General features: G+C 40.8%; 2 protein-coding genes across 3 annotated transcripts in view; one reads left to right on the top strand and one right to left on the bottom strand.

The window, feature by feature from the left end:
* The window catches only part of LOC124149734 (diaminopimelate decarboxylase 1, chloroplastic-like), a 174,320-nt gene extending 161,188 nt beyond the window's left edge, over window positions 1-13,132 (top strand). Inside the window, exons 7-8 of one of the 2 annotated variants that reach the window (XM_046521485.2) lie at window positions 10,377-10,671; window positions 11,487-13,132. In XM_046521485.2, coding sequence (XP_046377441.1) covers window positions 10,377-10,671; window positions 11,487-11,591 — 400 coding nt within the window. In that variant the 3' untranslated portion in view covers window positions 11,592-13,132. Of the gene's footprint in view, window positions 1-10,376; window positions 10,672-11,486 lie in introns of those variants that run through there. The other variant, XM_046521487.2, reaches the window with a different exon arrangement.
* Window positions 1,371-16,315, bottom strand: LOC125384266. The gene is made up of 4 exons (XM_048403038.1): window positions 14,564-16,315; window positions 2,230-2,293; window positions 1,829-1,889; window positions 1,371-1,584 (listed from the first exon to the last, which is right to left on the bottom strand). Exon 1 carries the CDS (start codon window positions 15,960-15,962, stop codon window positions 14,919-14,921), a length of 1,044 nt encoding a protein of 347 aa, XP_048258995.1. The 5' UTR covers window positions 15,963-16,315; the 3' UTR covers window positions 1,371-1,584; window positions 1,829-1,889; window positions 2,230-2,293; window positions 14,564-14,918.
* Window positions 16,316-16,671: the final 356 nt, after the last annotated feature.

Consider the following 16,671-nt stretch of genomic DNA (forward strand, 5'->3'; position numbering starts at 1 on the left):
AACGCTTTAACCACTAGGCTACCCGACCACCCCCATTGAAGTGTGAATGATTTAAAAGCCCTGGTTAAAAAGTGAGTTAACCTCCGAGCTTGCAATTCTCTGAACAAATTAACAAACAATATTTGGGATAAATCAAATCTTAAAAATAGGTTACAGGAAAGTGAACAAAAATATAAACATGACCTCGACACACCGAGGCGAGGTCAACCTTCAAGCGTGGATTTATATATGACGTCACATAAGTTTGCAAAGAGGTGCATTTCGAGTCGAATGGGAGCATGAGGATGAAATTTATTCTTACTACTGTTAAAAATGAAGTTTATGGAGCAGTTATGGAAAACACCCCGACGCGTGAACCCTCTCATGGCCCTATCAAATTGGGAATATCACCGATTTATGAATGTGTTGCTTGTGTTTGGATAATTTCAAACCAATTCGGACGATGTGGAATGGACTGGTGGGGATTGAACGGAGTGCTCTGAAACTTGTGTGTTTTGTGTTAATTTTCAATGTCAGGGTGTGTATATTTGGAGTTTTGGATTTGTTGTGTGTGCTGTAATACTTTGCTTAGCTGGTGTTTCTTGTCCCCTGAGATGAACCTACTGTATGACCTGATGCCAGCTTCATTTCTGTGCCCCGTCATTCCTCATGTGCTGCCGCTTCTTGGCCTAGAATGCATGGAGTAGGTCGGCCAACTCAGAAACCAGAATAATAAATAAAAATAGTTATTTTATCCGATGACCAATCACTAAAACTGGTAGGCAGTTTTTTTGTGTTTGTTTCTTTTTTAAATTGAAGTTTCTTTCCTTACCTTTTTATGTTTTATGGTTTCTCAAAATCTTAGATTTTTTTTCTCGATATGATAGTGAATCGGGTTTTAGTTTGGGATTAATCAGGAGCAGTCACTTTGATTCATGTCAGCGGCCACATCTGAGCAGGGTACAACATTGTTTTCATTGGTGCTAGATTCCTGTCATTTCCGAAAACAAGGCATCAAAGTCAGTATCGCTCAATAAATCAATTTTGTTCACCTCAGTAATTTTACAGAAATCATTTTCTTCACGTGTGTTATTAGTATTGAAAGATCGCCATTCCATATTCATATCAACATGAGGACAATCCATTTTTTTTCATCTAGCAGCTAGACGACATTAACTCTTTCATCCCTGGCTGCCCCAGAGTTATGTCCCTTGAAACCCTGCAGTCCCTGACACTGACAAGGCCTGCACACTGACCTCCCTGGCAGTATTATTGGAAAATCACACTATAATTTTTGATGCACTTTTTCTACCAGAAACTTGCTTTTAATATACATTTTTCATATACCATTGTAAAGAGGATTAAGTATACTGTAATATTCTTTGTTGTTATTGTCTCTAACCTTTGTTATTTTCTAATTACAGGTGTTTACAAGTGAAATAAAACTTGAAAAAAAATGAAAACAGACAATGAATTTTGGCTCAAATTGTATTAAAAATCACAAAAATAAATCACAGATACAAGGTAAACATTACACAGTGGTCTTGTCATCTCGAACGGCACAGGTAATCCCAGGTGTTACAGGTAAATTCTCTTCATGCACATCTGTAAACAAATAAACAATTTTACAACTCTTGGTACTGACTTTGTTTTCTATACTGATGTCACATATTACTTATGATACACTTACAGCCTCTTAGGTAAACTCGTTAACACAGGTAAACTTGTTAACGCAGGTAAACTCGTTAACACAGGTAAAAACACAAATATTTGATTTATTTTGTTCTTTTTCAGGATTTGAAACAAAAACTTAGTTTTTAAGTTTTTAAATAGTAATTTATCACATTACCTGAACATTGAACCACAGCTACTATAAGAATGACATCACAGAGAAGATATCACAGATTGATCTGAAAGGAGGGAAAGATTGTAAAAGGACGGAAAGATCGTAAATTCAAGTTCTGCAAATATACAAGTTGTGATAACATATTTACAATACACTGCTATTTACAATTGCATAATAAATTAAATCAGTACTTTATTACATCAATTAATAAATAAATAATTATTACAGTTACTAAAATTTAAATTAAGATGTAAAAAACAAGAAAACAAACATGAATATGGAAATCAATTTTATTCAAATTGAGCGAAATATAAGGACATACGACAAACCGGCAAACTACAATTCGGATTGTGATCAGAAAATCAAATTTTAAAAAAAAGAAAGAGATACGTCATGCAACTCACCTTTGTTGTTGTTGTGATAGCTCGTTCACCTGTAGGCTGCATTCTCATTCGTCGCACTGATAATCTGTTCAAACACAGAATCATTGTAAAACAGTTGGAAAAAATCAATAGCACGATAATACACTCACCGTGTCAATACATATTCTTGAGTCCGGTCGCCTCTTCAAAATCCCTCATGTCTCCACCGTTGTGGTCCCGCTGCCACTCCCATTCTTGAAAGTTGGCAGGGGGGGGGACACCTCGTCAAAACCGTCAAAATCTTCACCAAAATCTTCGCGAAATTCCCTCTCCCCTTCGCGTAAATTATTCAAATCAAACACATTAAAATTCCAGATAGAGTCGTTGTTAGTCATCTGATCGCTATCCGAATCGTAGTTGGCCGCCATTACGCTAGATTTACGATTCAAGCGAGAAAAATACCTGTCGCGAAAACAGGTGACATATCCGCGATTTTCGCGCCAAAAAGACTGGGAAATCCCATCGAATGACATGTCATTACGTGTAGATCTCGTTTCCATATTTAGAACGAGATTACACACAAGAAAGGAAGTAGAAAGAGCGATTTTGTAAACACGGTCGTGCCGCCCGATTTATCGGGCAGCCGTGTGTGGGGCTTGGACAGTAGCCGCCCGATTTTTCGGGCAGCCGGGTACTGGGACACGGTTTATGCTGCCTGGGCAGTCGGGGCGAAAGGGTTAAACACCAGAACCAAAGCATATACTTATTTTCAAGTCAGATCAAATGTTATGGCAAAAATACTAAATTAATTATATTCCTGATAAATGCAGAGATTAAATAGAAAAAGTACATATATGTACATATGCCTCGCCTGTTGTCCTGGTTCGCAAACATGACTCGAATCTGCGCTTCTGTATTGATTCTCGAAAATTAAATAGTCGCACAATTCGAGATTCATATGCTCTACCAAGGATAGAGGAAACTCTTGATGCTTACTATGGGGCAAAATACTTCTCGTGTCTTGACCTTAAGAGTGGATAATGGCAACTGGAAGTGGACGAGGAGCACAAGGCCCATACTGCCTTTACTGTCGGCCCACTTGGGTTTTATGAGTGTAACTCTATGCCCTTTGGACTGACAAATGCTCCTGCTACTTTCCAACGCCTGATGGAGAGACGATGGGCGACATTCATCTTCTCCAATGCCTCATCTATCTCGATGACATCATTGTGTTTTCTAAGACCTTTGATGATCATCTTGAGAGATTACAAGCAATCTTTGAAAGATTGCACAAGAACGGGCTCAAGCTAAAGCCATCAAAATGCCAATTCTTGCAGACCTCTGTTAAGTACCTAGGTCACGCAATTTTCGAGGAGGGTATCAAAACAGACCCTGGGAAGATTGAAGTATTGAAAACCTTGCCAATTCCACCTAATGTCGAAGATGTTCGATGTTTTCTTGGATTCTCCGGCTTCTTTAGACGTTTTGTACCAAACTTTGCTAAAGTTGCCAAGCCACTAGCCAGTTTGCTTGCTGGTCATGGCGTGACATCCAAGTGAAAGATCAAGTCCAACCAACCATTTGTATGGGGGGATGCTCAACAGTCAGCTTTCAGTGAGCGCGATTACCCTGCTCATAAGCTAGAGTTTTTGGCTCTAAAATCGGCTGTCACCAAAAAGTTTCATGACTACTTGTATGCAACTCATTAACTGTAAAGACTGACAATAATACCCTCACTTTTGTCCTTATTTCCGCTAAGTTGGATGCAACTGGGCATCGCTGACTTGCAGAACATGCTACTTATGTCTCTCCATTGAGTATGTTCCGGGTGCAAGGAATGTTGATGCAGATGCTTTGTCCAGGTTGCCACGTGAGTCCATGGACATACAAACTGTGTCTGCTCTCTGTAACAGGCAACTTATCTCATCATGTGCCGTGGAGACGCTCTCCCTCTATCATGAGGTGATGAATTGTATGTTGGCAGTCGATGGTATGGAACCTTCCAACTTTGTTGCTGGCCAACAGATGAGAACATATCAGCAAGCTGATTCCTCAATCTGTTCAATTTTGGACCTCATCCGTTATGATATGCGTCCAACCAAGGAGGCTCTCAAATCCATTGACCAGGAACCTGCACTTGGATCAAGGCCGGAACTGAGAGAGTGGTATCATCAAACAGCTGTGTAGCATATAGGGTATTCTCAAAAAGCGGACCACTCCGTATCATCCGATGGGTAATGGTTTGTGTGAGCGGTTTAATCGGAAGCTCTTAGGGAAAGGCAAAAGGCCAAGTGGAAAGATCACCTTTCTCACTTAGTACATGCCTATAACTGTTCCCTCCATGAGTCAACAGGGTTCACTCCCTATTTCCTCATGTTTGGCAGACAACGTAGGCTGCCTGTTGATGCTGCTTTTGGTACATCACTGGCCAATATTTCATCACCAGCTTATACGCAGTTTGCTGCTGATCTAGAGCACAAATTACACACTGCATATGAGCTTGCAGCTGCAAACCTTGAAAGGGCTCGGGCTAAACAGCGCAAAGCCTATAATCTTAAGGCACGTGGAGCCACAATCAAGGTTAGTGATGTTGTATTGGTGCGTAACGTCAAAATACGTGGGAAGCAAAAACTGGCTAACCGGTGGGAAGAGGATTATTACATGGTTGATTCTCAACCTCATGCCGACATTCCTGTGTTTAAAGTTTGTAAGGAAGAAACCAGAGAATGTCGTGTACTCCACCGTAATCTACTCCTTCCCATTGGTACGAATGGTCAGCCCATACCCAGGCCACGGTGCACACCATAGACTACTACTACTACTACTTCTGTCTCAACACCATCTTCTGGCGAGCTTAAGGACACAAGTACCGACACAACACTGGAGATCTCAACAACCAACATGGATATTGAGAGTTCTCCTTCTCCAGTGTCGGTATTATCCCCAGTGTTGGAATTGCCACCAATCAGCCCGCCATTTGCAAGTTTGTCACCAGTAGCTACACCATCCACACAAGCACAAACTGCACCAAACAGTTCTATCCCTGGCTTAGGACCGTCAACTCCACAGCAACTACTTCGGCAAGTTGGACGAACCCGAACAAAGCCATAGTGGATGATGGATGGGCAGTTTGTTGTAAAACAAAGTGTCTGGGTGTGAGGGTGTAATTATACGCTCCCACTATTTATTGGCGAGGACGCCATTTCCCAAAGGGGGGGTGTATGTAGCCGGGTGGTGGTGCTAACTCTGAATGAGTTAGCCACATAGGTACCACCCTCTCTCGTATTCATTATACATGTATATATACTGAGTCAAATTAAAAACTTCACATTTTTAAAAGTAATCCCATATATGATATACAACGGACAAATGTATCACAGAAGGTAATGTTGAATCATTAAAGTCCAAAGAAGGATTTTAATTAACGGTGGTAACCATAATTTGTTCCAAGCACCTACGGTATTCGGTAATAACATCAACAGTTTAAATCATAAGTCCCAAGCACGAGAATCTGATGCTTGTGAACACATGATTGGGAAGACGCCGCCATTGTTGCTGCAAAATGGTGCCAAGATCTTGCAAATTCTGTGGTTGGTTCTGGAGAGAGCGCAGACTTCTGCCAAGAGCATCCCAGACGTGTTCGATGGGATTGAGGTCGGGAGACCTTGACAGCCAGTCCATGACGTTGACTCCCGCATTCTGAAGGACATTCCTTGTCAAAATTGCTGTGTGGGGTCTGGCATTGTCGTGTTGGAAGATCAAACCAGGTCCATGTCCTGCCATAAAAGGCAGAAGTTCTGGTGCCAGTACCTGGTCGCAGTAAGCAGCAGCGTTGAGGTTGCCACGAATGACAAGAAGCCTGGAACGTGCATTGCCAAAGAAAGCACCCCACACCATGACACTTCTGCCTCGAAATCTGTCAACTTCCTGTACACAACACTGGGCGTAACATCCATGACGGCGCCTCCACACCCTCACCCTACCATCAGCAAATCAAAGATTAAATCGGGATTCATCACTGAAGACGACTTGATTCCAATTCCTCTGAGTCCATCGTAAGTGTCGCTGTGCCCACAATTGACGTTGAAGTCTGTGTAATTGAGTCAGAATCGGCCCGCAGTATGGCCGTCGTGCTTGAAGGTGAGCAGTTCTCAGACGGTTTCGAACAGTTTGCGCACTTAGTCTACCCCTAAACAGTTCATTTCTGGTTGATGTAGCCGTCAAAAATCGGTTACGGAGGTGACGTAAGACAATCTGACAATCCTCTGCATGTGACATCACACGTGGTCGACCTGGCCGAGGGCAATCAGCGGTGGTACCCATTGCTGTAGACGCGTCTGTAAATCATAAACAGTCCGTCGACTACAACCCATCGTCCTTGCGACTTCAGCTACGGACATTGGCGTCTGCAACATGCCGATGGCACGTTCAGGTTGCACATTTGAAAGGCCGTAAAGACTTTTGATTTCTTGTGTTTTTCTTTATTTGTTAATGACTGCTAACAAGTATGGCTGAAAACACGTGCGGTATTATGGCCACGTGACCAGTTGCACAAAATCTGAATTTTCTTTATTTTAAGACCCATGACGGATGAATTTATTAATTGCATAAAAAGGCTTTGCTCTTTCTGCTTCACTTCTAAAGGAACCATACACATTCAACATCAACTGTTTAACATCTGCTGAGTAGCGCATCTTGTCATTGCATGAACACGGTCACTGTGTAGCACGTGCAGACCGTGCTTGCGCTGTGCCTTCCACGGTTTGTCCCCCCTACGTGTCATGTACACATTTCTATACAAAATTACATGATAGTTTCTTAAAGAACTTCATCCGTCATGGGTCTTAAAATAAACAAAATTCAGATTTTGTTGGGTACAGGGTATTCATGGTCAAGTACCGTATTGATGTTTCATACACTTTTCTGGAATTCGAATTAATTTGCAATTCATCGTTCTCATTTGGAGTCAAACAGACTGTACACATGAGTAAACATCATCATCATCATTCAAGAACTGCCTCATGTTATGACTAGCAGCCCAGTGGCTTGACAACAACATACCACGCCCGGCTACATCAGCAAAGAGCCGGAGTCACAAGAACAATTAACAATAAACAATTTCTTAGCTATAGCTGTGGATGCCGCAGAGAGTCGGTACAACACTCTGGGCTGTTGGAGAGAGGTCTGCTTGGTATGAGTGTCAAACCCCTTCTGCTTAACATCTTACTTAAATTGGGAATTTAACGTGCACTTTCCGACATGCAAAAGGTGGAAGGGGAACTAAATGAAGTTTGTGTTTTTTATAGGCTTAAAATTTTAGGGTTCATTGGTAGCATGTTTGTTGTACTTTTTTAAATGCGGCCAAGTAGGCCTGTTTTGATTAGATATATGTCTAGTGCTTTAAAGGTTTGTAAATCATTTAGGGGGTTTAGTACCCTTGCTAGTGTCATTTGATTGTTGCAATTTAGTGTGGATTGGAGTGTTGTTCTGTGTTGCTGGTAATGTGTGCAATATAGTATTACGTGTTCAGGTTTTCTTTTAAGTTGCAGTGGGGGCATTTACTGGTTTGGTGGTTTTTAATTTGGTGTAGGTGGGAGGTTTAACTTAGTGTGGCCTGTTTGTAGTTTAGTTATTACTCTGTCAATTTTTTTGGTTTTATGATGGATTTTTTGTTTTTTGAGTGGCTTTTGTAGCAGGTGTTTTAGTTTGCAATCAGATTTCTGATAGTTATTTTGCCACTTTTGGAAGATTTTGTCCTTTGTGTTCTGCGTGTTCGTTGCCAAACACTCCGTGGGCAGGGATCCAAAACTCTTTCTATGTCTTTACCTAGTTTACGTAGATTGTTGGTGCTTTTAATTATCTGTTGTATTAGTTTTGGGTGTTTTTTGTGTTTTGTTTTTTTATGGCCTGGAGCCCAATTAATGAGTCTGAAAGGATTAGGGTTTTTTGGTGTCTATTTATTTGATCGCTGTGCAGGGCTGTTACTATCCCCATTAATTCGGCTGTGAAAATTGATTGATTATTTGGGAGCCTATAAGATCTTGTTTCTTTTGGGGGTTTGAAGATGTGGATTCCGAATCCTGTGCATTTTGAGCCCGGGTCAAAGGACCCATCTGTGTAAATGTGACAATTTTTTGTGGTGGATTTAGCAGTATTTGGATCAGTTTCTTTATTTAGTCTGGTGGAGAGAGATGTGTCGATTTTTTGGTGTTTGGAGTTTGGGTGTGAAGGTGTTATTTGGTGCTGTGTTTAATTGTAAATTATTTAGGTTGTGTGTATTTAGGTAATTTATTATGTGTTGAGAGATTGGTATTAATTGTCTGTTCCTTTTTTTCTATTATTTAGTACATGGAATAGTTCCTCTAGTGTATATTGTTGGTTAATTTCTAGGTTATCATTTTTGGGTAATTTGAAGAATATTTTGATTTTTTAATTGTTTTTGGAATTCCTCAGGGAAGTTACTATTACTACTAATGGCTGAGAAGTGGTCTGCAAGGTTATTTGCTTTTTGTTAAGGGTTTGTTGAGTTATTTAAATAAATGTTTGGTGTTTTTTGTTGTTGTTTGTTTAATCCAATGGATTGCGTGTGTTTTGCGCCATACTGTTCTTGCGTCTGCTTAACATCTTACTTCTCTATCTATTTAACTAATATTTAGAACAAAAAAAAGGAATATGATTGGTTGATACATGATGGGGTGTGCCCTATGGTTAATAATTGGCTAGACAGAGGGGAATACTTAATCCTCTTAATCCTGTTTGACTGGCACTAAAGTACTCATGGAAATGAAAAAAAACCTGTTTTGCTGGATTTAATAATTGACACAAAGCATTACATAGATGTATATACAAAATAACAAAACAACTGGAAAAGTACTAGTCTGGATTTGCTAGTTTTATCTCAGTGCTCAATACAAAATGTATTTTACAGGAGGTAATTTGTAGGCACTTTCAACATTCAAAAATTAAACTAAGTCCAAATTGACATGGCAGAAACAGGCTATAGGCATTATGCAAATTAGCCTGGAAAAAGGTTATCAAAACAACAATAAAAATAACAGCTATGTTTATGTACATAATGATAATGACATGTAAGTTGTTGTTTGAGAAGGGAATATATTACTTTTATGTTCTGATGTTTTGACAATGATACACTATCCCACAATGCCACTCACAAATCACTAACCACTGACAGATCACATGCACGTGGGTTTCAAGCGCCTGTTTTCACCTGTCGTCAAAGTGTCATAGGTCATGGACATTCACCTTGATCTACTAACACCTGGTTATGCTGTTTCACAATAGTCTGTGTTGTTCATATGTTTACACACTTTTACGTGTAAAAAGACATAAAAACCTTTGATACGCTGTATTTGTGCCAAGGCCCAATTAGTACTAATTGAGTTGTTTGAATATTTATATATTTTGTATATTAACTGCATTTATTTAAAATCTGAGATAAAAAAAGAACTTTTTTTTCATTTCCGTGAGTACTTTAATCTTGTTGACATATTTACTGGGTGCTTGTAAAGAGATTAAGGTATCACTTATAGACTAGCTTGTATGGGGGCTTATCCTTAATTAGTCTAAAGTTTTTGCTGAATCTTATTCTAATATAGGTGATGGCAGATTTACTTAAATAAAATAGTTCAAGGTAATCTAAAAAACTATGTAGACATAACTTTTGTCTTATTGATTAGTATGTCTAGGAGATGGGATCTTGTTACCTTAGGTTAGTATTTATGTAAAAGCTTTAAATCTATTAAACTATGTAGACACAACTTTTGTCTTATTGAATAGTATGTCTGGGAGATGGGTTCCCGTTACCTTAGTCTAGCATGTATCTAAAAACTATACTGCTATTTTGTATAAGCATTTTACCTGATTGTATGTATTACCTGCTAAACTATAATTATATGAAATGTTGGCTCTCAAAATGCATATTTAGAAATATGAACTTCTTTTCTGAAGCTGCCAGATTGAGGGAGCTTAACTTTGGCAAGTATGTTTCATTATGATGATACCATATTGTGTGTAATCTTAGTTTTTAGTCAGTATTTATGCAGAAAATATTTGAATGTCAATGCTGACAGCAGCTTTTGTTAAATGGCTGTCTTTGTTGGCATATCAAACTTTGATGTACATATCCATTTGAGCTATATTTTTTTCTGGAACTTTTTTATGTTTCTTAGGTTCATAGTGATTGATGGTGCTATGACTGAAGTGCCACGACCCAGTTTGTACGGAGCATATCATCACATTGAGTTGAGTGAGCCAACTGATATTGTACAAGTGGACAAGACAACAAATAGAAGCAGCCTGAATGATCCCCACAGACAAGTGTATGATGTCGTAGGGCCAGTGTGTGAGAGCACAGATTTCCTTGGCAAAGAACGATTGTTACCAGAGCCACACGAAGGCTGTGGTTTGGCTATATTCGATGTTGGAGCATATTGCAGTAGTATGTCATCGAACTATAATCTTAGGGTGAGTTCACAAAATTTGTCTTTTTCTTTAATAACGGTTATTTTTTGCTGTCTTGAAGTATCTAAAATCATAGCCTGTTTAAACTAGTAATGAATAGGGTTGTTGAAATATGTTTCATACCTATCCTACAGTTGTGAAAGGTCATGGGGTTTATTCAGAGGTCACTGCACTATTGCCATTGTAACTATAGTTCTCTGAACCTATGGAATTGTGGTCGGGGTTCAATATACATATAAATATTGAATAAAACAATTAATATCTACATTTTAACCAATCTGAGGCCTCCATTCCATCGCTATGGTATTTGGATAGTAATGGAAGTGACGTTACATTGTAGGATATCGTAAGATACACCTTATTACTAAATTAAGTTTGATTGATCAGTTAACCAGTTAAAAGGGTCAGGAAGCATAACCTTTATATAAAATGTGCATCAAGCAACCAGGTGGTCGTTGTTGAGAGGGGTTCTAAAAATGATTAGTCATTTCCACATCTGTACATCTTTTTGAGGTTGCATGATTAGAAAACACATTCCGACTCACTTTCATAACCTGGTAAGCGACGCTCTGATTGGATGGATAAAAGGTCGTTCTGACGTGAGCCCCTAATGGGATGTCTTCAGATCTTTGTTTAGCGGTAGCGAGAACTAAGGTCTGATTTTAATGAGATTGTCTGAAGATGGATCCCATTGGCTTGTCTTTTTCCTTTTTAAGAGAACCAGTGATGGTCAGCCAATATAATTGACAGAACAGAATTTATCTGCAAAGGAAAGGCAAAAAGCGTAAACATTTTAAAATGTGAGTTGTTTGTTTCAGCTTCGGCCTTGTGAGGTGATGGTGGATGGCAGCACATGGCATATCATACGCAGACCCGACACATTTGCTGATCTTTTTGAGCCATATGAAGGACACTGGCAATAATTTGTGCAGTTTCCAGTTAGGGTTAGACCAATAAGTTTGCGAAAAACATCACACTTGTCGTTAAACATATATTGGCAAAATTATTCTTGACTTTGGATGAAGGTATGGATGTGATGATATGTGTTTGTTTATAGTTGTCATTTCTACAAATTTTATCTCCCAAATTTACCCTCTTTTAATAATAATACTTATACTAATATTAATAATGTGCATACTTATTATGCCTCAAAGTGAGATTGACCAATAAGAGCAGAACTACTAACCCCATATGAGCCTATATACCATCAGTAGAAATCCAAGATAGTTTTGGATTTTCCAACACCCACCTCACATATTTCACATGAAAATTCTGGTACAGAAAATCATTATTCAACACGGTTTTGTGTTATAATATCATCAATTGTGATGCGCATTAAATTTTAATGAAACCACCTTCGTGACTTTATTAATAAAGATTTTAGAGAAAAAAACTTCAACGGAGGTCACTGAGTTACAAATAGTAACGTCATAGAACATAATATAGGATGACGTCATTAAACAAAAAACAGTGGCCCGCAGATTTCTGATAACATGATAATTCTTTTCATTTTAGCTATAATACTTTACACGTTCACATTAACTGCATTATATATTCTATTGTTAAGGTTTATGTTTACATTAAAGCGTTGTATCGGAAACATATGCACTGGTCCTCCATTGTAAGTTTTCATTTTGACATGACATGTGCAACAAAGATACCAAATAGTGTAAACTTTTCGGCATAATACATTTATTAAGGTGTCTTTAGTTGCTCATGCCTCGCCCAATATTTTTCTGCTCACCTAATATGACACCGTGTACGGCAATCTCATTAAAATCAGATCTAAGTTCTCGCTGCCGCTAAACAAAGATCTGAGGACATTCCATTACGGGTCACGTCAGAATGACCTTTTACAAACTTTGACTTACCACTGAAACAACTAACAAGAAGCCAATTAGAAAGCAGCTTTCTCGAGCTTTACGGCACTTGTTTCAACCATGCGACTTCCATTCCAGACTACGCTTGAAAAATATGTTGACACAGTTTTCGATTAAAATTTTGAAAACTGATCAAACAAACATTCCGGAATGTCTAATATATGGTTGTGATTGTATGGCAGTGCTTACCACGTACTGTGCAACGCCTCCTCAGTTCAAATGTTTATACCACGGAAGCTGATTAGAAAACTCATTCCGACTGTCACTTTCATGATCTGGTAAGCGATGCTTTGATAGGTCGGATGAAAGGTCGTTCTGACGTGACCCGTAATGGGATGTCCTCAGATCTTTGTTTAGCGATAGCGAGAACTAAGATCTGATTTTAATGAGATTGCCGTGTATGGCAACTAAAGACACCATAACTAATATCATCCTGGCAAAATACACATTCTAAAGCATTGTAAGGCTCTATAGTTGAAAACATCTGAAATGGCTTTCCAGCGGTGAATGATAGTTTTCAAATGTGTTTTTTACCTCAAAAAGTGTAGTTATACACAATAGAAATAAAGATGTCTACATCATTATTTTCTATTTGTCTTTTAAGGTCCCAAAGGGGTGCAGGCTAAAATGGCACCTCATCAAAATGTCACTGATTTCTCGGGCGAAAACGGCACCTCTATGATTAATAACAGTGAGTGAGTTTAACGTCGCTTTTAACAGTATTCCAGTTATATCGCGGCGTGTCAGCTTGATGTTGGAGGAAAGCCCGAAGTGATGCAGGTCTCAGATGTTTACCACTTCAGTGAAACCCACGAGCACGGGTATGGTGCTGACAAACCTAGAAACATAATCGGGGCGAACCGGGATTCGAACCCACAATCATAGGTATCTGGCGTGCCCAAGGGACGCAACTCTGCACAGGGAATCGCGGCGCCTTAGACGACTGGGCCACCCGTGCCCCCTATTAATAACAATAAGAATGAGTTATGTAGTAGTATATCTGATTTATTTACATGTTATTTTATGTATTGTCATTTCCTGGTTTCCAGTTATTCACAGATAACTACAGATATTGACATATATACAGTTATTCACAGATAACTACAGATATTAGTAAAATCTAAATATTTTTTACATTTGTATACTTATCCTGCATTACTCCGTATTGCATTTACTGCTGTCTTTGACAGAGAGACGAACTGTGTGAGATCCAGCAGCTGAAGAAAGTTGTTTCCATCTGTCAAGGAAGGAGCGCCCCCTCCCACACAGTCGGCACGTGACCCAGAAGACATGACGTCATGTCAAAACACAAAACTGCTTTAACATAACATCAGAAACTTCGTGGAAGGTAGCGGAGCGCAGTGGGGGCACTTAGGCTTCGTAATGCAGGATAAGTATACAAATGTAAAAAATATTTAGTTTTTACTAAATTTTTTAACTTATCCTGCATTACTCCGTATTGCATCTTTATCAGACGGCACGGCCGGTGGGGATACCGGCAACAATGCAGTTTACCGGGCGCAGCCCGAGCTCTACCATCCGCTCAATTACCGCGCTATAGCGCCACCGCTGCTTCGTTATACCGTTACCGTGCCTCACGCTCTGGTGACTCTCGCTTCACGATCCAACACCCGTTTTCGGTCTTAGGGAAACTTACACGTCTTTACAATCAAACACCCGTTCTCGGTCTTAGGGAAACTTACACATCTTTACGATCAAACACCCGTTCTAGGTCTTAGGGAAACTTACACAACTTTACGATCCAACACCCGTTTTTCGGTCTCAGGGAAACTTACACGTCTTTATGATCCAAAACCCCTTTTCGGTCATTAGGGTCAGCTGGCTTTGGGCAAGGGTTAGCCATAAATTCTTACCTTTTCAAGCGTTAATCCGGCTAATCCCATTGGTCGGTCATGTTGACATAAACAATTGCGGGTGTGGTTTCAAGAAAAGATGAATGGGAGAGCGGGCAGTGACGTCACACGCATGCGCAATTAATTGTTTACTTCAGATACCTTCAGATGTGAGCCAGAAGAAAACCCTCGACAAAGGTCCGATGAAACTGCACCGCATGTACAAGAGATGACCGGAACACCAGCGACCATTCCCGTCGAAGGAAACGAGAGTCGATGCAAAAGAGGGAACCCGAAATAGGTGACAGAAATAGTATGAGGCGGGAAAGCCAAAACTAGAACTGACCTAAGAGCGAATGCGGAACGCAGTAGAGCCCTCTAATCTGGGTTGATAAACACCAGAGTGTTCGATGGGCCCCGCTGAGGGTAACGAAGAATCAGTGGCGTTGGGGGTTGGTGACATGTTGAGCTACCACCAGGGGACCAAAGATATGAACGCCGGTGACATCTTCCAAGGCTACATCATGAAGGTAGTGGCTGGCAAAACCGGTGTCGGATCGCCCAAAACAGCCTTCCATGATTGATTTGAAGGGCCATGGTAGATGCGACCGCCCGAATGAAGCCCAAGATGAACTGCGCCATGAGTCTCGTGTTCGAACCGGACATGAGAGACATCGAGGGCGTGGAGCTCACTAACCTGGGCGGGAGGAGCCAAGGCCAGTAGAAACACCGTCTTCTTCGCTAAGTCGTAAAAGGAAGACGAGTGGAGTGGTTCAAAGGGAGCCTCCCAAAGAGCCTTTAAGACCACATTCAGATCCCACGCAGGCAGTCTGAACTTGGCTTTCTGGTCTTCGAGACGGAACGAGCGCAGCAAGGCCTGAAGTTCGGGAATGTTCGTCATTCTCCAGTCGTCCGGGATGGCAAGAACGGAGTTGATGGCGACCAAGTATGTGGAGATGGTAGAGCCTTTTAATCGACGTGAGCTGCGCAAGTACAGAAGAAACTCAGCTAGGAACTGCGGTGACACTGTCATCGGATCCTGGTGCTTGTCAGAATGCCTGGAACAAGGACCATTTATCATCATATAGTCCCCGTGTTGATGGACTAAAGCAATAGCCTTGGCCGCCCTAGTCGAATAGCCCTTGGCTCCTAGGGCTTTCTGCAGATGTGCCAGGCGGGGCTTGGGTGTGGCAACTGACTGTGTGGGTGGAGCAGAAGGTTGGGCCACGCCGGAAGTTCCAGAGGGTTGTCTCTGGCGATGTTTCGGAGGTCGACAAACCAACTTCTGGCCGGCCACCAAGGCACGACCAAAATCAGTGTCAGGTGTCAAATGGCCTTTATCTTTAGAAGAACCCTTGGAAGGAGAACCGGAGGCGGAAAAGCGTACGCTCTTAATCCCTCCCAGGGAACACTGAAGGCGTCGACTGCTACAGCAGCCGGATCCGGGACCGGCGAGATGTAGGTCGGCAGCTGGCAATTCTGAGATGTGGCGAACAGATCGATGTTTGGAGTGTCGATCGTTTGACAAAGGACAGTGAAGATCTCTGGGCGGAGTTGCCATTCGGTGGGAGCCACCTTGTCTGGTCTGGACAGAGCGTCTGCCAGAACATTCTTGCAACCTGGAATGTGCTGAACAAGGAATTGCAGGTCTTATCGGTCCACCAGGTCAAAGAATCTGAAGGTCTGGTTGAGCAGGGACTGAGAGTGGAGAGTACCCTGATTCCTCAGACACCACACCACGGTGATGTTGTCCGTGGAGATGGTCAACTGGGCGTGACAGAGAATGCTCTGCCAGTGGGAGACGGCCAGGGTGAGAGCTTCGAGTACGAGGTTGTTGCTGTGCCATTGGAGTCGATCTCCACAGCCCTGCAACTGTTTGAGTCCCCAGATGAGCCCCCCAACCCTGTTTGGATGCGTCGAATCAATGTGTTTATCTCTTTTAACACCGTAGGCCGGTTTTCCGGCCAAGAAGCATCGAGTCCCCAGACACCGTAGGCCGGTTTTCCGTCAAAATAGTATATATTTTTATGGACATACCTGTAATATCATTCCTTTATTAAATCTATCACATTTCACAATGTCTGAAATACGTATTCCATTTCAATTTATCATTTTTTATCGATAAATTAAAAAATTATTCACTATTTCCCGCGAGGTTATTGAAAATAAAATTCTCCGACACACTTTTCGACAACGGGTCCACATCGAACATGTCAAAGAGTAAAATAAAGACGTTTTAAACAAATCTTTAAATATATTATACAAAGTAA

Source organism: Haliotis rufescens, unplaced genomic scaffold (genome assembly GCF_023055435.1).
Source record: "Haliotis rufescens isolate VD_foot unplaced genomic scaffold, xgHalRufe1.0.p SCAF_3, whole genome shotgun sequence".
In the NCBI taxonomy this organism is placed as follows: Eukaryota; Metazoa; Mollusca; class Gastropoda; order Lepetellida; family Haliotidae; genus Haliotis; species Haliotis rufescens.

What these genes read in the sequence shown, in the direction of transcription:
- LOC125384266 (XM_048403038.1), bottom strand. Translation starts at nt 15,962, where the DNA reads ATGGCAACTCCGCCCAGAGATCTTCACTGTCCTTTGTCAAACGATCGA.